Raw genomic sequence first — 22,822 nt, forward strand, 5'->3', positions numbered from 1 at the left:
ACAGTCAGGTCTCACCATTTTATCATTTCACTCACTATAGGAAAACTGCAAAAGAAACTGTTAAGGGATTACAAACCAGGAGATAATAACTTTTAGATTTTAAGATTTGTAACTGACTGCTAGATTTCTTGAGTTCTTAGGCATAATTATGATTTTGGGCCAGGTATTCAGAGAATTTAATTAACATACTCAAATATTTAAAATTTGATCAAATATTAAATCTTATATAAACAAGGAAGTTTTTCTTGGACCCTTTGAAAAGAGTTCTTGTGACTCCCAAAGGGCATTTCTCTTGTGGGAGGGATCATCCTGGGTTGGCTCTATTTATGGGATAAAGAAAGCTCTCCTACCTGAGCCTTTGTCTTCAAAGATTATCACTATCACCTCTTATTTCAGCCTCTGTATCCATGATGAAATCAGCAGTTCTGGCCTTTTTGGCCCTGGCCACATCTACCTGGGCTTTCTCAGTTGTTGGTAAGTTAGAATCCAGTTGTATAAATTAGGTGGAAGAAATTCATTAAAAATAGCATGACACTTCGTTAAAATCAGGCAGAACTTTATAACATGGAAAATGGACTTTCAGATCTAGATATAATCAGAGACACTATTTCAGAGAACCTTAGAGTTGGGAAAGATGTCAGAAAGAATCAAAGGAACCCACTACATTATTATAAGTATAGTCTACTTTTCTTCATTGCTGTTTAGTCATTTTCCTGGCTAATTCTTCATTACCCCATTTGGGTTTTCTTGACAAAGATACTCATATAGTTTGCCATTTCTTTCTCTAACACATTTTGCAGAAAAAGAAAATGACGCAAACAAGATTTAAAGACTTCTCAGATCATACAATTAGTGTCTGGGGTCAGATTTGAAACCAGGTCTTCTTGAATTCAGGCCTGGTACTCTAATCCACTCTGCCACCTAATTGCTCTGTTCTCCTTACATTAAGCATAAATTTGTTCAAATATAAGTTCTACAAATTTCTTGTTCCATTTTTGCACAATATGATGGAGTAAAATGAACATAATCTAGTTGACATCTGAAAAATTATTTTATTTTGCTTGGATTTTCTTTATCATCCCCAGATGTTTTAACCAAGATTCACATGATATGATCAGATACTGGTTGTATACTTTACAATATTCTTAAGATAAAGCATGCATTTGTGAAACATGATCCTTAGAGTTGAATGAAAAGCATTCTTCTGTTTTCTGGCAAGGACAAAGGACCATGGGATCATTACATTCTTGGTCCCACCTTCCTTCTCTCCTCTATCTCTGCCACTACCTTGATTCATGTCTTCATGAATTAAGTCTGGACTACAGGAAATTCTTCTAGTTAGTTTCAAGTCTCTCCCTACTCCATTTTATTCTCTACCCAGCTACCAAAGCGATTTTCATAAAATAATAGTTTGACTGGGTTGCTATCCTATTGAGTAAACTCCAGTGGTTCCTGATTATTTCCAACATCAAATACCAAATGGTTTGGTTTTTAAAGCCCTTTATTGTTTTGCTTCTTCTTTTCCTACACTTTTCTAACTGCTTGCTTCCTTTCCTATACTGAGATCCAGTAACATTACCTTCCTTCCTAGTCCTTAAATAGCACCCTACCTCTCCCCGTTCCAGGCAACTAGACTGGATACTCCTCATACTTGGAACTTTATCCTTTCTTACTTCTAGTTCCTCAATTCTCTATCTTCCTTCAAGTCTCTTAAGTAAACTTCTACCTTTTCATAAAGTCTTTCCCTGTTCTTAATCTTAGTGCCTTTCCTCTGAGAATATTTCAAATATATCATATATATATATATATATGCACATATGAACATTCATATATATATATATGTATGTATGTGTGTTTCTGTGTGTGTGTGGTCTGTATATAGTTTTTATCATCTTATCTCTCTCTTTAGACTCTGAAAAAAGAAGGATGTTTTTTGCATTTTCTTTCTTTCATCCCTAGTGTTTAACACAGAACCTAGACATAAAAATCCTTTAAAAATGTTTATTGTCTTGTTGGATAGGTTACTATCTCCCAAAATATTTTAAAAAGTATGTTAACTTTATGAATATTTTGCTTTGTTGTCTCATAAAATCAATAATCAATCAATAAACATTTGCTAAGTGCCTATTATTTGCCAGGCATAGTGCTAAATTTTGAGAATTCAAAAAAGGCAACAGATGGTTCCTGTTCTCAAGAGGGAAGGGAATCATGCAAGAAAAATTATGCAGATTAAACCATGTAAAGGATAATTAGAAAATAATTAAGAGAGGGAAGAAATGAATTAAGAGTGTTGTTTGGAAGGTTCTAATAAAAATGGAATTTTAATTTTAACTTAAAAGAAGCCAGAAAGATCAGACATTATACAGTCCATTCATGGAGGGTAGCCAGAGAAAATGTCCATAACCAAGAATTGGAGTGTCTTGTTCCTGGAGCAGTCAGGAGATTAATGTGGCTATCAAAGAGTATGGGGATAAGGAGTAAAAAGCCTGGACAAAAAAAAGGGAAAGCTAGGTTATGAACTTTGAATGGCAACAGAATTTTTCTCACCCTCTACTGTTATCCTTTCTAATGTGAGATAATATGTGGAACATTTTAGCTGCAAGTCCGATGGAGAAGTTCCATAGTCTTTTAGGTACAGTAGCTTCTGAGCTTGTCCAGAGGAGTGCTGAAGTCAACTAAAGTCCAATATATTTCAGCAAGAACACAATTTTTACTACTGCTAAGTAATATCTGCAATCATCCTTCCTGACTATGACCTTGCCCAATGGACATTAGAAAAGAAAAAAGAAGTGTTAGTAATTTTAAAGTAGGGTTGCTCAATTTTTGAAACCTTTGTTCTCTCTGTTAGCTAATCAAGAAAAATTAAATCAAGATAATGGAACAGAGGTGAGTCCATTTCTTTTTCTCTTGTTCTGTTAGTTTCAGAAATAGTAATGTGGGGGGTTTTGTTGATTATGGACTTTAGGTACAGTATTATTTACTTGAAAAAGGCTTATATTAGTTTCTCATGAAAAGAGTTCTACTTATGACTTTACCATTGATTTACTGACCAACTTTGACTAAGCTTCTTTTCCTCTTTGGAACGTATTTCATTAATAATTTCAAGGTCTAAAGTTTCCTTTCCATTTCTAACAATCTATGTCCTGTAGAGCCAGAAAAAATATAGGGCAGCCAAAACAACTAATGGGAGGTGACATGATTTCTCTCTCCTTTCCTTTTCAGTGAAGCATATTTAGGGCAGGAAAATGTCCTGTAACTGTTATAATCAATGGTTTCATGCTCTTCTTTGGTTCCTTGTTTCTACCAGGGTAGACTGCCCTTTAGATGGTGTTGAGGAGGATGCAACCTGGAAATTAGCATGGCAAAGAACTCACATGAATAAAATCAGTCTAAGATGAGCAAGAGCTCAGTAGCAAAGATAGAACATGCTCAACATGACTAATTTGGAAATTTGTTTAACATAATTTCATATATATATATATATATATATTCTAGAACAGATTGCTTGCTCTTTTGGGAATCAGGGAAAGAGGGGAGAGATGGAGAAAAATTAGGGAATGAAATTTTTATAAAAATGAATGTTTAGGGGCAGCTAGGTGGGAAATGGATAGAGCACCGGCCCTGGAGTCAGGAGTGCCTGAGTTCAAATTTGGCTTCGGACACTTAATAATTACCTAGCTGTATGGCCTTGGGCAAGCCACTTAACCCCATTGCCTTGCAAAAAACTAAAAAAAAAAAGGAAAGAGAAATGAATGTTGAAAACTATTTTTAATGTAATTGAAAAATACTGTTAAGATTAAAAAATAATATGCAATAGATTTGTTACACTTCCCTACTGTAAATTCAGCTCTAGTCTTCCCCAGATTTGATTCTCCTCTGCCTCTTTTCTTGACTGCCTGCTATTCTGAATTGCTTACTCTCTCATTCTTTCTGTTTTTTTAATTCCTTGTAAACTTATATTCTCCTAAAGCTGCCACATTGTTTAACATCTTTTACAAAGTAAGGTCACCCTGTCCTGTCACTGCCATGACATGTTTAGACATTTTCTTAGCCACATCACTCAGCAACCACCTCCTCATATCAAGTTGATGCCCTTCTCAGTGGTTTTTAGGACCCTTTTGCTCCTCAACAAATTCAATATCTGACTCTCAGTATTTTCTCTACTCCAACCTTTGCCCATTTAAAACAATTTGTTTGCTACTTTTTCAATGACCTCAGATCCTAAATTCTCTTATCTGTCATCTTCCACCTCAGTTATTCTCAGGATGCATCATACCTTTGATAATTCCCATTCTTAACCCCCGTGTCAATTTTATATCAGATAACTGAATTTTTAGTTAGGACTTTTATTTTGCTCTAATGTAGTTTATAGTTGTTGTATTTATGGTTTATTTTAGAGAGGAGGAAAGTAGATGAAAGAAGTGGAACAATTTCTCTCTAAAGTCACAAGACAAAGTGAAGGGACACATTTCACCTCATAGTAAATTGTAGGAGCTAAAGAGGAAGGATTAATATTACCATTCAAATAGAGAGATGTCTTCATCTTCTTTTTCCAACAGGTTAACTGCACAGAGTACACTAAAGTGAGAAATGAAACTTCAGCATGTCCCAGGAACCTGAATCCAATCTGCGGTACTGATCAAAATACTTATGACAATGAATGCCTATTGTGTAATGCTCAAATGTGAGTACTGAATTTTGTGCCCTCCTTTCCCATCTTGATCAGTCAAAGAATAGAGCAGATTAAAATTGAAACTAAAAGGAGCTCCTGGGGGATCACTTAATCTAATCCCTGTATGATGCAGTAGATCACACATTAGTATGAGTGACAAGAGGTTATTTCTGAGAAAAAGAAACTGTAGGAATGAGAGGCAGTCCATTCCAATGTCATGTAACCCTAAATGTTAAGAAACTTTTCCTTATATTTGATCTAAAATCTGCCTCTGTGTTCCTAAAAGCAGTAGTATGTAGTGGAAAAAATACTGCTCTGGCAGTCAGCAGATAAAAGGTTTGAATTCAGATTTTGCCACTGTTTCAGTACATGGTATTTGGTAAGTAATCTCCCAGCGAAGAATGGGTTCTATTGCTTTCTGAGGTTCTCTGGAACTCTAAGGTTTGACTGGTCCGTGTTCACTCAGGATATTTGATAGACCCAATCCCCAGTTAGTTGATACAAGAGAGGAAGATACTCAATGGTTTTCCCTCAGTAATAATAATTAATCTTTAACATCCTCTCTTCCAGAGAAAAACAACAGGATATCAGAAAGCTACATGATGGAAAATGTGTAAGTGTTTTTTTTAAGTTAAACATAAGTAAAATTGTATTATAAAATAGTAAAGTAAGGTTCAGTCTTATCTGAAAGTTACATGAATCTCTATGCTCTAGAAGTCAAGCAAGAAAGAGACAGATGCAGATATAGACTTTAGGAAGTCAAGATAAAAGAGCTTCTCAGTGTATTTATTTTTATTTTAAATATTTCTCTAAGTAATGGTGTGGAATATAATAACACTTTAGATAAAATGACCAGGACCTACAAGACAACAACTTTTAATTCGTTGCCACCACTAAAAGCTGTTGCAGATGTTTATGTTCTTATAGGACCTTTTCCTTTTCTGTTTTTATGTCATTAAATACAGCCATAGTTAGCAGTGGTATTGTTGAGTCAGGGTCATAATATGATAACCCTTTGGATATAATTCCAAATTGCTTTCTATAATGGCAGAGTCAATTCACAACTCCAACAAGACTGCATTAGTGTCCCAAGTTTTCCACATTTCCTCAAACATTCATCATTTTTCTTTTCTGCCATGTTAGCCAATCTGATGTGTGAAGTGATACCCTGAGTTGTTTTAATTTGTATTTCTCTAATCAACAGTGATATAAAGCTGTAGATAGCACTTGAATTGGATTTCAGTGTGTGTGTCTGTGTGGGGGGGTGCTGTGCTATGTCGCAGTATCACTTTTTCCTCCAGAGTCATCTGGGTCCAGTGGCCAGATATGAATCAGGATGACTGGAGATGGCCCTGGATGTAAGGCAGTCAGGTTAAGTGGCTTGCCCAAGGTCACACAAATGTCTGGAGCTGGATTCAAATTCCTATTCTCCTGACTCCAAGGCTTTTGCTCTATCCGCTGTACTACTTAGCTTCCCAGTTCACAGCAATGGAGGATGCACCCATCTGTAAAGTCCAAGGGAGAATGAACTTTTATGATGAACAGATAACTAAGGCAAGACAGAGAAAGTCCTGTCTATTATTTTGTAATAGGAAAGGAGACTAAACCCCTAGAATGAAAGAATGTTGAAAGTAAAATATTCACTTAAAAAATTATATTAGTTTTCAGTTTCACTTGGGTTTTATAAAAATCCCATTTTTTTCTTTGAAGAAAAGACATAACCTATATTTGACACAACATAGGACTTTATTATCAATATATACCACCTTAACTACATTATATTTTTAAGTGACCTTTATTTGATCCAGTTTACTAAATCAAAGTAATATGAGCACAAGAATGTGTTCATCTATGTTTTACTGTACCAATTTGATAAGATGAAGTAAGATATAAATTTATGTGTGCCATAAACATCTATTTGGTGCAGTGGATACAGCAATAGGCTCTAAGTCAGAAGACTTGGGTTCAAGACATGATCTCAGACACTGACTTACTAGTTATGTAGTCCTAGACAAGTCACTTAACCTCTGTTCAAGTTTTCTCACCTCTTATTTAATAATAATGTTTATTTCCTAGGTTTGCTATGAGAATAAAATGAAATTATAACTATAAATCACAAGGCCTGGATCATAGTAAACATTGCAAAAATATTGGCTATTATTATTATGTAGTAAGACCATATATGGTAATTCAGAAAATTTACTATTACCACTCCTCCTACCTTCAGAAACTATAAAGTCACTAGAGTGGTTGTTAGATATTGCATATTTCAAAATATTATATATTTGAACTTGTATCTCTCTTACAGGAGAAGCCAGGGACTCATAACAATTAGAAATTATGGATTATGCTGAGGACCCAAGAAAAGCAAGTTTCCCGTCTTACAAATAGTTTCTTTATTTGGACCTCACACATTATCCTTTGCATATCTCTTACCTGGTTTATAATTTGATGCATCATATCTCTGACTACTGATTTACAATAACAATAAATACTAGTCTAAATGAGCTCTAAGGGATGTATGAGTGTTTTTTTTCTTTTGTTGAAAATCTAATTTCACAAAGTACATCCTTCCCTACCATAAATTTATTTTCCAAAGTCAAATAAATAATGACTAGGAGAATAATAAGAATATGTGAAGTGCATTATTCATTCACCTAAAAATAAAATTATAGACCTTATGAAATGTTATGAGATTTTATTTATATACCCAGTTGAATGTGCATATTATTTCCTCATTGTCAGTTCTCATGAGAGTAACATTCATGCACTTTCCCTCTCCTTTCTCCTATTCCCTTTCATTGTAAAAGCTTTTTCTTGCTTCTTATGGAAGATAATTCATCCCACTCTACCTTCCCCTGTCTCCCAGTACATTCCTCTTTAGTTCCAAAATTCAATTTTTTAGATATCATTCCTTCATATTCAACTCACACTTCTGTCTCTGTCTATATATAGACCTTCTGACTGCCTTACAAGGAGAAAATTCTTGAGTTACCTATACCATCTTCTCATGTAGTAATATAATTATTTAAACTTCCTTAAGTTCCTTATGCTTTTCATTTCCTGCTTTCCTTTTTTATGTTCCTCTTGAGTCCTGCATTTGAAAGTCAAATTTTCATTTCAGTTCTGGTCTTCAAGAATGTTTGATAATCCTCTATTTCATTGAATTTCCATTTTTTCTCCTGAATGATTATACTCAGTTTTGTAAGATAGGTGATTTTCAGTTGTAATCCTAGCCTCTTTTCCCTCTAGAATATCATATTTTCAGTCCCCTAATCCTTCTATTCTATATCCTGACCATGATTTCAAAGTATTGGAATTTTTTTTCTTCCTGGCTGCTTATAACCTTTTTCTCCTTGTCCAGGGAGCTCTAGAATTTGACTTTAATATTCCTGGGACTTTTCATTTTGGGATCTCTTTATGGAACTAATTGCATTATTTGTAGGTAGAGGAAGGGCTGCTAAGGATCCTAAGATCCTGCCACATGACCATGCCCTGCTCTTCATGTTGCATATCCTTAAAAAAAGTCTTTCTGCAGGTGTTAATTGTTTATCATTCAAAAGCATTTACTCTCCTTCTTTCTTTTCACTTTGTCCCTATACATTCCTCCTTCTTTTGCACTTCCAGTAATCTCTTAACATCTTTATGTTTTCTTTCTACTAAAGCTTGACCAGTGGGGTTATAAGGAATACCTATAATATGTTTTATATTGTAATATAGGCAGAATTGTTTAAATGTCATAGAAGTATATCCAGGGCCATTACCTGTTTTTGTGGATTTTGGTATACTTGCAAAAGCAAAACAATGGAATAAATGATCAATCACACCTTGTGTAGCCGCTGAACTTTGTGTTGCCATTGCACATGAACCAAATATATCCAGTAACATGAATGAATTCCATTTTTCCAAAAGATGTATAATGTATGATATATATATGCATATATATATATATATATATGATAATTTCAAAAAAATTCAATGTAAAACTTTTACCAATGCCAGGGTTACAGGATACATATATAACTTCTTCTTAAATAACAGATATTAAATAAGTTACTTTGATCTTACATATAAATATTCCCTTTAAGAAACACTAGGTAGAAGAGGACAGCTTTTCATAATCTCTCTGTGCCAAAAGAGTCTGAGAAATATAACCTTGTTGGCAAGGTATTTTCCAGTTTCCTTATAAGAAATCTTTACAAAGGTGAAGGGTGATTCTTCAATTCATCCATTATTTGTTATTGTAACACAATATTAAAGTTTCAAAAAATTGTCTGAATCTGTTCTTATACAAAGTTCACTAATTTTACATAATACATTTCAACGTAATGTATATTCCCTTTACTCCCTTAAACTCTGAAATATATAAAAATTTCTTCCGACCAGATGTTTCTAGAATCCATTTTTATGATTACAAGATTTTCTTTATAGTTCTCTTAATAATCTAATAAATTCTAAACTCATATTCAAAATTAACTTAAATTATTTTCCTTTTCAAAATATAAAAGTTTGCAAATACTTTTGTATGAGTGCTATTCTGTATTATCTGTATGAGTGCTATTCTAATTTCTCAATGCTCTAAAAGAGCCTTTTATCCTCACTGGCAAAATGACTGGGAATTGGAGATTCCTTACATTTTGAGATATCAAGGTAGTATGCACAAATTATTTATCATTCCTTGTTCACCCCCCAATCAATTTTTCTCATATATATATATATATATATGTATATATATGTATATATATATATATATATATATATATGCATACTAATTAAAACCAGTTCAAAAATAATTTTAGGGACAATTTCAGTTTCTCCTTGGTCCCTTATAAGTTCAATTTGCCAAATCAAATAAAATTCTATTAGTCTATCAGAGAATGGAAAGAAGATTGGCCGATCAGAACACAGACAACAGCAGGCCTGAGAGATAAATGAGAGTTTCTCTCTGCCTGTATTTTAAAACAAATATATAGACACATAAACAGAGTCAAAGTATTTAGAACCAGAAAGGCCCACAAAATTCAGGGAAACCCCACTCTTTTCTCACAAAAGAGGGTCCCTTTAAATATTACACAAAGACAAAAAACAAGATAACACCCCCAAAGGTGACAAATCTTCCACGAAACCAGAGAAAAATGCAGAGAACCTTCCTTTTTCACAATACATTTTTCCATTCAAAGGTTTTATATCTAACACTTTTTGATTTTAACTATAAATAACTATAACTTTTGAGAAGGTAAATAGTCACCCAAAAATCCCTCAGCCTAATTGGAATATCCTCTGTCCCCTATGAGCTTAGAGTAAACCAAATAACTTCAACATCACTAAATCTTTTCTGGGAGGGGAATCTTTTTTTTTAAATCCTCAATCATCCTATTATTTTTTTGTAATAATCAAATTATTTACTGCAAAATTAACCTGATTATCTTGTCTTTTTGAAATTAAATAGCGTTTTTTAACATTTTATTTTATTGTCTTCATGAAACAATTCTCTCTTATCTAGTGCTTTTTCTTAATTCCTCTCTCAGTTAACTTCAAAATCTAGATAAGTGAGCCATGAGCAAACAAGCTGTCTGATCTCTCACTCTCATTGCCTCCTTCTTTTTCAGGCAATTTTAACCATGCCTGTTCATGTGACTGTAAACTATGCCCAATTTGATTATCTACTCCTGCCCATGGATCAGTGCTAGATAATATTTAAAATGTTATTCTTAACCCTGCTGCTTCATTCCTTTTAGCCTGACTAGTATAATTCTCAAAAAATTTAGTTTTCCATATTAAGTAATCTCTTGGTGTAAGAGTAGTTTTTGGTATTATGGAACAATCTTCCTAGGGCTAATATTTGTCTAGGTAATATTTCTATCATAGTTAAAACATATGGCTATTTGTTTATTGCTGATTTTAATTCTTTAAATATTTTAAAATCTAAATTATTGTATTCTTTCAAAACAATCCCTGGAATCTTTGGATCAGGTCTCTCAAGTACTGGAAAAGAGAACAAGAAATCTCTCATGTCCCTTGAAATCTCCTCTCTTTTAACCACTGCTTTTTTAATAGCATTTATCTGCTGCTTATCTCTGTTAGTGTTTTCTTCTTTAGATCATAAAAGGAGCAGAGGGTAGGTTATTAGAGTTAGGAGAAGGTGTAGCTGGCTGGGAAGCTGCCACCACTGGAAGCCCAGGAGCAGCTTGAGGGGCTGGGGCCAGTACTCCAGAAGACTCTCTGGTACAAGTTCCTAAAGCGGGAGCCCGGAGGAGGATTCTCCTGGAAAGGTAGGGTCTCTGCCTTGGCCTTCCACCCCAAGACAGGCACAGGTAAAAGGCACCACTCTTTTTTACTCTTTTCTTCCTGCTGAATAGTTTGAACATCTACATCAACTTTGAATAGAGCCATAGGAACATCTCCAGGTAGAGTCAGGAAGATTTTTAAAATATTTCCCAATGAAAAGACTCCTATAGGAAATGCCTCCTGACCTTCCTGTTTAAAATGTTCACTCATCTGTTTCCCCAGGTTCCCATTTTTCAATACTTAATACTCCTTCTTCTGGAAACCAAGGACAACATTTTTGTACACATTCAATAAATTCTTCCAATTGTTTTGTTGCTATTAACAAGCCTCTTTCTTTAACTTTAGCACTTTCAAAAAATGTCTACTATCCTTAGACTGTCATTGTTCCATTTTAGTGCTCTCTTTTTAGACCTGATGAAAAAAATTATTATTTACCTTAATTGCCTGCTGTCCCTTTATGAGTGCTCTTTTGACCTGCGGGTATCCATACTTTATCTCTCATTTCAAGACTGATTCCCCTCCAGGCCCGACTGTCTGTCTGTCTGTCAGTCCCTGGTCAGGTACAAGCTATAGCCCACTATAGCTCTGGTGTGGGTCTAGACATGAACTTCCGAGAGTCAGGTTGGGTAGAAAAACATACCCAAACACACAAGGTTGGAAAGTGAAAATCTACCAACTTTATTTTTGGAAACTCAGACTTTCTATAGCAAAAACTTATCTCAGGAATGACCACTTAAAGGAGAACCAGTTTCATAATTTCCTGGATAAATTTACCATATTTGTTCTTAGAAATCTGCAAACTTCTCTATCAGAAAAACCTTTTACCTGTGGAGCTACAGATTATCCTAGGTCAGGGTTCACTGGTGAGCCAACAGATCGATACAATGAGCAATAATCCACACATATCTTTGATGGGAAAAATGTCACCAAGGATATATGAATATCATTCCCAGGGGCTGGCCCTCTACATGCTTGATCATCTATAAGATGAGAGAAACTCTGAACTAGACTATTTTTTTCCCAGATCAGACCAGATTGGATTTAGCCAAAAACCTTCTTACTTGAGCTCTGTGACTAGGCACCCCTACTTTTGAGGGGGTATTATGTCTTTTTCTTGGACCACCAAGGGGTCACTTTGTAACAAGGTTTTACCTGGCTAAAATTCCAATCAGTGTCCTTGCCCTGCTAGGGAGGCTGACAAACTTTGCACAGTAAGCTATGAAGGACTTTATAGAAGTGGTTGGCATGGTTAAAAGTCTCTCTCATTCATGGAGTGAAAAAGTCTTATCTTCGGGCTCAACTTGTACTCTTTCTCTATTTCTTAGAAATGCTCTCTCTATTGGCAGCTCCCACCTTCTTGGGATGGCTGCAGGGGAGGGGAAGCAGAAGAAGAAAATGCTTACTTTTTAGAACCTAGATGCTCAAACCTATACCCCAGCTGGAATCATGTTTTACTGCAGGAAGACAGTAAGATACCCCACAAAAGTTGTTCTAGCCCCATTGTTTAAGATAGGGGACCCCCATACCTTCCTGGTTTGGGGAGAAAGGGGGGCTGGGGAGAACTGCTTTTTTCCCCCTTAGACTTATACAGGGTTACAAATTCCAAGCCTTATCCCCTAAAGGCATTAGCCCTGGCTAAGGAGACCTCACCTCTGAGAGCTAGAGGAGGGGTAAAGGGAAGAGGGAAGACTGATTGACATGCCTTGAGGTCAGTTAGTTAAGAAGGAAAAAAGAGGGGGAAAAAAAGGTAGAATCTTTTTCTGGCACTAGGAAATTCAGGTTTTATCTTTTAAATAAGACTGCAAATAATGAATATCTCTGTAATAGAATAATTGGTTTTGAAATTTGTAAATTTTACTTAGGAATGCGTTCAACAGTATTAAGGAATTATTGATTGGCTATTTTAAAATTTTAATGTACAAATGAAGTTCCTCAAGAAATTCCAATTGATTCTAAAAATTATTTTTGACTGGTCTTAATTAATATGATTCAAATATTAACAATATATATGTATGTGCATATTTAAACAGCAATCAAACAGTTTTCATACCTCTCCACTGGCCTGGAGAGATGGGAAAATGTGTCTATATTTTGATATTTTTGTGCTGGTCAGGGTGTGCAAAAATCTCACTTTGGTGAATTTGAAACTTTTATACAAAGGAATTATCTTTGTGTTATAAATGAATGAAAAGAAAAACCTGCTAGAGTGAGAGAAAATTGTACATTTTATTCATGAACCTTGCAAGATACACCTTACAAGGTACCACTAGTACTTCACCTAGGTGTGAAGCACAAATTAGTCTTCCAAATCAGGTAATTAATTTATGGTCTTCAGAAACTCTTTCCCCTTCCTCTTGGATGTTCATAGGTTCTCAGAGTTTGAGTTACAATCTAACAGGTCCACCCATTCCATGACATGCTCCTAATTTGATCCCCCCACCTACATCCTTATATGCTAATGAACTCTACACAGGGGTTGTGTGGGTTAATATTCAATTACCTAATTGTGCAAACTCAGTAGCATTAGGTCAAGATCTCTAGGCCACTCTTGACCCATTTAGAACCAGTTTGGGGTTTGGTATCCCTGGAATGCAATTAGGAAACTCTTCCAGTCTTGTGATTGGCTTGGCCATTCCCGCTTTGAAATGGATTCCCTAAGGCCTCCCCTCCTCACCCTGTGAAGACCAACACACTACATTTCTCAAATCTGTGTTTGTGTCTCTGTGTCTAAACTTCTGTGAGTGTGTGTGAGTCAGAGCTGAAATAATTATAGTTACCTGAGTTAAATGTTACTCCTTTTAGTTTGGGTTTTGAATTTAATTGTTTTTTTAAAAGGCTAATTTAAAATTAATTAATAAAATTGGAGTCTATCTCTTTATTAGGGAATTTTAATGCCATTTGACCTCAATTAGGATTTACAAAGACTAGCTAGCTGTCCTTTGAAGCTACTAAATCAGGTTTAAATTAGAAAGCAAACAGCACAATTTGTGTTTACATTTGTGAGTATAAATTATAACTTTTGTTATGAATACCTTTTCAAAATCACTGTGAAACAATCATATTCAGTCTATGTTAATTGAGATTCTCTTGAGTTTAGAAAAATTGTTAATTTATTGTTTCATTTATCTTGGAAAATAAGTGCTAAATTCTTCTCCATTGACCCTGCCTTCAAGAGGCTTTGATAAAAGGGCTGGAATGCTTTGATAGGAAAGGTCCCCACCTTGTGGTTAAAAAAGAAAATGCTAAAATGGAGAATAATGACGTCACCCTTAAGTCACCCTTAAGTTCAAAGTATTTGGAATTTCTGTAAATCATATTGTAAAACCATGTCATCTATGTGAACTGTCATTCATTGCCTAATTCCGCTTTTATTGTTCTTCGTTCTTTCTATATAAAATGCCCCAAAATTTTGTACCATGGTTGGCATTTGTAAGGATGTCATCTACCCATGGGTTATTAGTAAGATCCTAGAGGATAAGACTTCATTTGTAAACTAACCTTGTTATTCTGTTTTGTAGGCTAAGAAAATTGTTAACATTTGTCAGTTTGAAACTTTGTAACATTGCCTAGAGTCCATGGCATGCATAAGAGTTAATTGGGGTTTTGAAAAAATTATAAGATCAACGCTTGGGAATTCTTATTTTTTTTCATTGTTTGGCTTATCAGTTACATAATATTCTTTTTTAGGGTTTTTTTTTTTTTGCAAGGCAATAAGGGTTAAATGGCTTGCCTATGGCCACACAGCTAGGTGTCTGAGCTCGAATTTGAACTCAGGTACTGGGGACTCCGCCTGTGCCACCTAGCTGTCCCTAGGTGATATTCTTTTGAAAACTTGTAATTTGCTTATCTCTTAAGAACATATAAGCTATTTGTATACTGTAAGAGTAGTAAAGCCTGGAATTAACATATGATTGTTTTGAATGGGACAATGAGGGAAATATCATAAATCATGACCCCTTCTGGGATAGATCTGGGGGATCTTGCATAATATAATGATGGAAATATTATTTTGTACAATTTTGTAACTCATGTGTTAACTGACTTAAATACCTGGTTGTTCTTAGTGCTGTTTTAATGAATTAGAATTAATAACACATGTTGGAAATTTAAAGTCACCTAAGATGTTCCAAAGATTTTTAAAGAATTCTGCAAGTTGGGGTGGCTAGGTGGCATAGTGGATAAAGCACCGGCCCTGGAGTCAGGAGTACCTGAGTTCAAATCTGGTCTCAGACACTTAATAATTACCTAGCTGTGTGGCCTTGGGCAAGCCACTTAACCCCGTTTGCCTGACAAAAAAAAAAAAAACCTAAAAAAAAAGAATTCTAAAAGTAATAATTTGTATTTTGAAGATATCTAGTAGTTAAACAAGTTTATGTATAGAAGTTTCTAGCCATTTATGTAAACTGTAACTAAACTATGATTGTTTGCTTTGAGGGAAAATTACCTATGTAATATGAGGAAGATAAAATAATGATGATAATTTGAGATTTCTCTGTGGCAATCTCTAGCTAATTGTTATGTGAAAAGTCTGGAGATGTTGGATAGTCTCCTAGTCAAAGCAGATGTTTAGTTATTTTAAACATAGCTTATAACTAAATGGATTCATTGCAAAAAGGTGTTTTTATAAAATTCAGTTTGAAATGTAAATTAGGATTATTCTATTATTGTATTTTTTGCATCTCAAATTCTGTTTATTGTATTTCATTTATAATCCTGTACTTAGATATATGAGCAACAATTGAATAATAATTTTTAATGGATTTCTTTGCTTATACCTAATCCTAATCATAACTTGGTATATTCTGATTCCCTTTAATGCTCCAACTACCTGAAGCTCTGGTTATAGGTAATTGCTATATTGCAATATATCAATAGTTGATTTGTCTGACATCAGGTAGGTTAAAAAAGGACAAACCATTAGCCCTATGGGGTTTGATGTTGATTCTTCAGATGGAGTAAATGATCTTTGAAAGAATGACCCTAACCTCAACTGGGCTAGGATTTTTTTAAAGGAATCCCTCACCTGGCAGACCTGGAGCCTGGCTTATTGAAAAGAATTGTCTGTATGACTTCTGTCTGTTAAGGATAGCATTTATAAGGGAATATGTCCTTGTGACCGTATGTACTCTTCATAGGAAATTACTATAATCATACCAGATGCATCATAATTAAATATGAGCCATTGGAATTCTGTCTTCTAAATCTTAATCAACAAATATTTTTTCCTTGGCTTTTTTTTTAAAAGATAGGATGTGTTTTTTTTCTATCACAGGTTCCCTTAAGGGAAAAGAAATATCAGCATGACTGCTTATATCAGGATAATGTTTGTTGGTCTATTTTTTAACTGCTTTAAAGAAGAGATCCATTCTTCAACTAGAATTTTTGTTCCATCTAAACACGAACAAAGTTAAAATAGAAAATTTTATTGCAAATTACTTTTTTGGACATGCGCAGTTTTTTTATATTATTCTTGAGCTTTTGGTTACAACTTAATGTGGCATCCATTAATGAATCTGTATTATATTGGAACCTATGTTCTTATAAAAAGGTATTCTGATTCTTAGGATCATTAAGTATAATTCTTGCTCTTTATAGAACTTCTAGCTTTTCCCCCTAATTATTAGTACGTTTCTCTGTTAAAATATCTCTCTCCAGTTTTTGCTTGCTCAATCTTTTTTCCCCCTGAGTTTCATTTCTCGAGGTTATCAGCTATGCATCCCTAAGATCAACCTCTGCAGGATACCAACCAGCTGTGCCAATCAGTCATCTTCTGTACTATGCCTCAATGAAGTCCTCACTGCAATGCATTCATCTCTGAATATATCTCTCTCTGGTTTTTGCTTGCCCAATCTTTTATTCCTTTGAGTTTCATTTGTCTAGGTTATTAACTACACATTCCCAAGACCAGCCTCTGCAGGATGCCAGCCAACTGTGCCAGCCAATCATCTTTGGAACCTGTCTCAAAGAAGTTCTCGCTGCAATGCATTCATCTTTGAATGGACTCTCAAAGGCCCAGATGAATCTGGATTCCAAAAAATTTTGAGGGGGTGAAATGGTGCAGGGAATTGATGTAGAAAATTATAAGTGTAGCAGAAACACAATCTGTGATTTTAGATGTTGTTAAATCTTCTTAAATGGGTAGAGGTTCCCTGCTTTTGAGATGTAAACTGACCCCCCTTTTGATTGTATTCTGCCTCCCCTGGACAATTTGTGTCTTGTCCCCATTTTTCCTTCACCTAACCTTGGCCATAGACTCTGGTATGACAGGAAATGACATGTTAAACTTGGAAGGTGGAGCACCTTGAGAGAGGAAGGACCTGTATGAGCTTGCCATTGGAAGATACCTGACCCAAGATATAAGACCACTCCCCAAGGGACACCTCTGTCCAAATCCCCAAGGGACACCTCTGTTCAAATCAAAGAAGGGTATTTAATAAGAAGCATTGCCCCTTCCAGGTCTTTGCTTCTTCCAGGCTCCCATCCTTAACCCACATGGAGCACCATGGACCTCACCATGTGGTCTAGTTAAACCAAGCCTCAAGGCTGCTTGCCCTTGTCTTTGTCTCTCTCTCTCTCTCTCTCTCTCTCTCTCTCTCTCTCTCTCTCTCACACACACACACACACACACACACACACACACACATACACACTCTCTCTCAGACTTCACCTGGCCTGTCCTTAGGGTATTCACTGTTTTTCTTACTAATTTTGCCTGTGTACTTTGTAACAATATTTTGCCAAAATACAATCCTAAGCAGTTTCAACATCCCAGAGAGCTCCGAATTCCTTCACCTTTTCAGTGGCTTTAATCGATTACTCTGTCTTTAATCTCTAAATCTTTAATAATCAGCTATAAATTAGCCCTAACCATCTCAAGTGTAAGATACTTTGTTCTTTTAAGACAAATGGAGCAGGGTTGCAGCTAGGTGGTCCAGTGGATAGAGCACCAACCCTGCAGTCAGGAGGATCCAAGTTCAAATGCAACCTTAATAATACTTAATATTTAATAATAATAGCTGTGTGACCTTGGGCAAATAACTGAACCCCATTGCCATGCAAAAAAAGGTAAAGGGAGCAAGTTAATGATGAAAGGACTGAGGGGGAAAATATTGGTTTTTTTTCCTGTGTGTCTATCTGTAAGCTAAGATGTATAATAATTATCAAATGGTGTGGTACATTATTATTTTTATGGATGAACATTTTAAAGTCTAATAAAAACAGGCGAATAATTTATTTTTAAATATACACTGCTATATAGATATAGGAAGAAACAATTTTCAGATAGTATTTGGTCAGTTTTGTCAAGAAAATTATTTATAGTATAGATATGAGAACTTGACTTATTTTGTTATCAAGAAGAGTGATATCTCACTGCTGAGATAATAGTTTAATGATATAAAGAAGCAGAATATTTTATTCTTTCAAAAAGATTCAAATATGAGTGTGAAGAAACAGTTTTAGAGACAACAGGGGTAGTAGTATTTTGGTTATATATATAAAAATATATATACGTCATTTGACTAAAGAAGATGAAACTAAACAAGAAGTCATATGCATTTAACAATAAATATGACTAAAATAATTAATTTGATAGGAGAAATTTGGAGAGATCTGCATTTTTTTTGGAAAAAAGTGAGTCACAGCAAGTCATGCGGTCTTCATTAAGCTATTGATCACAGCAGCATCAGAAGAGAAAGAACAACTTGAGAACTGAGGATGTAGCATGACTGAAAAGTGTTGGGAGCCAGGGTCTCTAAGCTTCTTGACACAGTTGCTGCAAGAAGACTCAAGGTGGCCACACCGCCTGATGGAACAACATCTCCTTCTTCAATATTGCTCAGGGGCCTATCCAGAGCCTTCGCCTGGATACATACCTTTCCCCAATCTTTGAACGTCACAGACCAGTGGTCTTCGGATGCATGGACACTCTTTGAGGATGGAGGGCAATAACTGGACAGAGCACCCGATTGCAGTCTAACAAGCAAGTCTTTATTGCTTACATTGCAGCGAAAAATAGCTCTAGTCTTCCCCAGCCCCATCCCTTTTATAGTCCGGAGCTCCTGCCCTGTTCCTCCCTCATGGGCAGAGCCATTCCCATGTGGACAGGTTCACAACCCCAGGCGTCTCCTAGCCCATAGGTGGCCAAAGTCCAGAGCTGGGACCCTGACACAATATATATAGGGATTCCATGTATACCCATATTTGTAGGACTAATATTGATTGCTAAATTTACTCATCCTAATAGTTGAATTACTATAGAGGAAGGATTCCAGAGAAATTCCTTGGATAAAACAGATTGTGAACTCTGTCTAAATTTAACAGGATTGCCTCTCCCCAAGGCATACAAAAGGTTCCAACATTATAAAATCTCTAGAAAACCTAACACTAGGAATTCCAAGGAGACATCAGAATACAAACAGGGAAAACAGATACAAGATAGGTTAGGTAGAATTCCTAGGAAATCAACAGATTTTCCCCCTTATCATACACAGGAATATATGATAAAGATGGTGAAAGAATAGTTAGTATAGGTGACCAACATGTGAACTTTTAACAGCCTTAGTTTATTGGGAAAGAATAAAAAAAGTTACCAAAACCGTCGTTTCTATCAAGAAGGGCTGAAAGGAAAATTAGTTATTGAAGGAGTCAATGGATGGGTGGACAAACATAACTGCCCTCACTGTAGGTTGTCAAGGGAGTGTATCAAAAAACATTACATACGCGGTACAAAAACATAAAAGCATTCCATTAAATGAATTATATTAGAGATTATTATCAGGAAAGTTCTGCTTAATTGTTAACTTTACCATGAAGCAACAAACTAGGCAACAGACAGGTTAAGGTCATCACGGTTTGAGCAGGGACACGAAATTAACTACATGATTGATAATGAAAATTGTAACCATATGAACTACATGATTAAACTTGTAACCACATGAACTATATAATTGATAATGAAAATTGTAAACTTTTGTAGCCAAGGAAATAATCTTGGTTTGCTTGCTTGTTGCTTATACAACTCTGAGACTATAAAAATAAATGAGCAGCAGTCAGTCAACCTGCTTCTGCCTTTAACCCCTATGTTGACTCAACTCATTTTGCCGACTCTATCTCTCCTTTCAGGTTCCAAAGACCCCACAGAGGCTGGATCCCCGCAGAAAAGTTGTTCATAGCTATTAAAGATAGAAATATTCATACAAGTGATTCCTTTGGCAGAATTGACTTCATTGATCAAGAGTTCCAGGTATAGCAATTGTCCTTCAGCATCACCTAGAGCTGGAGAAAGGTATTAGAGTAACAATTAAAATAATCATTAGATAGGCTTAAGACTTAATCCTCTCTTCTAACCCCTCTGGCTTTAGATGAAAAAGTGGAGAGACCTTAACAATACCTGATTGACTAGTCAGCTAGAGTTGGGTTTCTGTGCTCCCCTTTCAGACTGGATAGTGTATCTGGGCGAGTGAAAAACCAGCTAGGCTAGATTATTTAGTCCAAAGACTATCTATTTGATAAATTTGGATATTCTCTGTCTTAAAGAAGACTGCTATTCACATTAAGAGTTAATACTTTTTATTTTGAGGGAGGGAAAAGCAGTTGGGATTAAGTGACTTGGTCAGGATCACGCAGTTAATAAATGTCTGAGGTCAAATTTGAATTTAGGTCCTCTTGATTCCAGAACTGGTGCTCTATTCACTGTACTACCTGGCTTCCTGAAGAGTTAATACTTTCAAAACACTTTTTTTAGGATTGTTACCAGGGATTGGTGTCAGAAGTTTAAGATTGAGAATCCTTTTTTTAAAAAACAAGACAATGCAGTTAAGTGACTTGCCCAAGGTCACACAACTAGGCAATTACTAAGTGTCTGAGGCTGAATTTGAACTCAGGTCCTCCTGACTCCACGGCCAGTGTTCGATCCATTGAGGCATCCAGCTGCCCAAGACTGAGAGTTCTTAAAAATGAAATAATTCACATACAGTCATACTGCTCAGGATTTATTATACCAGTCTGCAAAATATACAGATTAAAATCTTTTCTCCTGACTGATGCTGAGCAAGGTGAACAGAACCAGGAAAACATTGTATACCCTAATAACAACATGGGGGTGAAGATCAATCTTGATGTACTTGCTCATCCCTTCAGTGCAACAACCAGGGACAATTTTGAGCAATCTGCAATGGAGAATACCATCTGTATCCAGAGAAAGAATTATGGATTTGAACAAAGACTATTACCATCAAATTTGAAAAAAAGCATTATATTATTATGTAATTTAACTACCTCATACTTTATTTTTCTTCCTTAAGGATATGATTTCTCTGTTATCACATTCAACTGAGATCAATGTATAACATGGAACCAATGTAAATGCTAACAGAATGCCTTCTATAGGGAGTGGGGGGAGGGAAGCAAGAATGGGGGAAAAATTGTAAATCTCAAAATAAATGAAAAACAAATAAAAATATATTTTCTCCTGCAGTTTGTAAGCTGCTTAAGGGCAGAAAAATAACAAAAGACCAGAAAGGGTGTATTTTGTGTTTGTGTGTGTGTGTGTGTGTGTGTGTGTGTGTGTTTGTGTGTGGTGTGTGTGTGACAGAGACAGAGACCAGCCAGCCAGGAGAACTGACTGGGCTGAGACTCTGGTGAGTCTGTGCCACAAGGGAAGTCCAGGCCAGATTTTATAGTCTGAAGAGACAGGAGAATATTGACAAAAGGGAAACCCCCCTTCTATGTGACTGAAACCAAGCAAAAAGTTAGAAGCCCGAAAGGGGAGGGGGAATGAGGAGAGGTTTCAATTTTACATTGAACAGTGGGATTCCTCTGGGCCTTTCAGAGCCCATTTGAAAGGGAATGCATTGTAGAAGGAACTCAGTCTAGGCAAGGTTCACAAGATGGTTGGTAGTTGTCAGAACCCAATACAATTGGTTGGTTGATATGGTAAAGGGCACTATTGGAGATGTACAGCTGGTAATCTAGAGAATTTAAGAAAAAAAGATTGAGCAAACAAAACTAAAGAAGGTCAATTAACAGAGCCCCAGTAAAAAAGAAAAAAAAAAAAACCTAGTTCTACATAGAACAAGAATTATACTTTATGATCCTAAGCCAGTATCAGAATACTTTTCATAAGAACACGGATTCCAATATAACACAGATTCATTAATGCTTGCTACATTGAGTTGTAACCAAAAGTTCAAGAATGGTATAAACAAACAAATGCACTACATAATCATTTTAGAACTACACATGTCCAATAAATAATTTGCAATATTTTTTTTATTTTAACTTTAGCCATATTTAGAATGAACAAAAAGTCTATCTGTAGAATGAAAGCAGTTAAAAAAATAGACCAATAGGTATTATGCTGATATACATAGTCATGCTATCATCTCTTTTCCTTAGGGGAACTTATGATAAAGAATCATAACTTAGGGTAAAAAAAGACTAAATATTTGATAATTGTTAAGGATTTAGAAGATAGAGTTTTAATGGTTCATACTTATTTTTAATTATTCAGCACCTGGCATAATTATGGCAATTTGCTGTAAAGAGTACACAGGGAAATCAAGGAAATGTTCCCTTATGTATTAGATGTCAGTTCCAGGCAGAGGTCATGTAGACAATCCTATTCCATGAACCAGGCTCCAGTTTGAGGGAGTCCTTCAAAAGAATCCTACCTCAGCTTAGGTCGTTCTTCAACTTATTAGGCTTCATTGATATTCTGTTGTCTTTCTGTTTTAACATACCTGATGTCAGATGGACCAATTTTCAATATATTGTAATATGGCAAAAGCTAGAGCTTAAGCTGGGTTGAGCACTAAAGGAATCAGAGTGGACCATGCTGTAATTAGGACTGGTGTCAGCAAA

The 22,822-nt window shown here is 35.5% G+C and overlaps 1 protein-coding gene across 1 annotated transcript; it reads left to right on the top strand.

The window, feature by feature from the left end:
• Nucleotides 1–301: 301 nt before the first annotated feature.
• Nucleotides 302–7,179, top strand: LOC141505984 (serine protease inhibitor Kazal-type 1-like). The gene is made up of 5 exons (XM_074212356.1): nucleotides 302–474; nucleotides 2,849–2,886; nucleotides 4,560–4,684; nucleotides 5,243–5,285; nucleotides 6,981–7,179. The coding sequence occupies exons 1-5, from the start codon at nucleotides 408–410 to the stop codon at nucleotides 7,005–7,007; spliced, it is 300 nt and encodes a 99-aa protein (XP_074068457.1). The 5' UTR covers nucleotides 302–407; the 3' UTR covers nucleotides 7,008–7,179.
• Nucleotides 7,180–22,822: the final 15,643 nt, after the last annotated feature.

Source organism: Macrotis lagotis, chromosome 1 (assembly GCF_037893015.1).
Source record: "Macrotis lagotis isolate mMagLag1 chromosome 1, bilby.v1.9.chrom.fasta, whole genome shotgun sequence".
Lineage (NCBI taxonomy): Eukaryota > Metazoa > Chordata > Mammalia > Peramelemorphia > Peramelidae > Macrotis > Macrotis lagotis.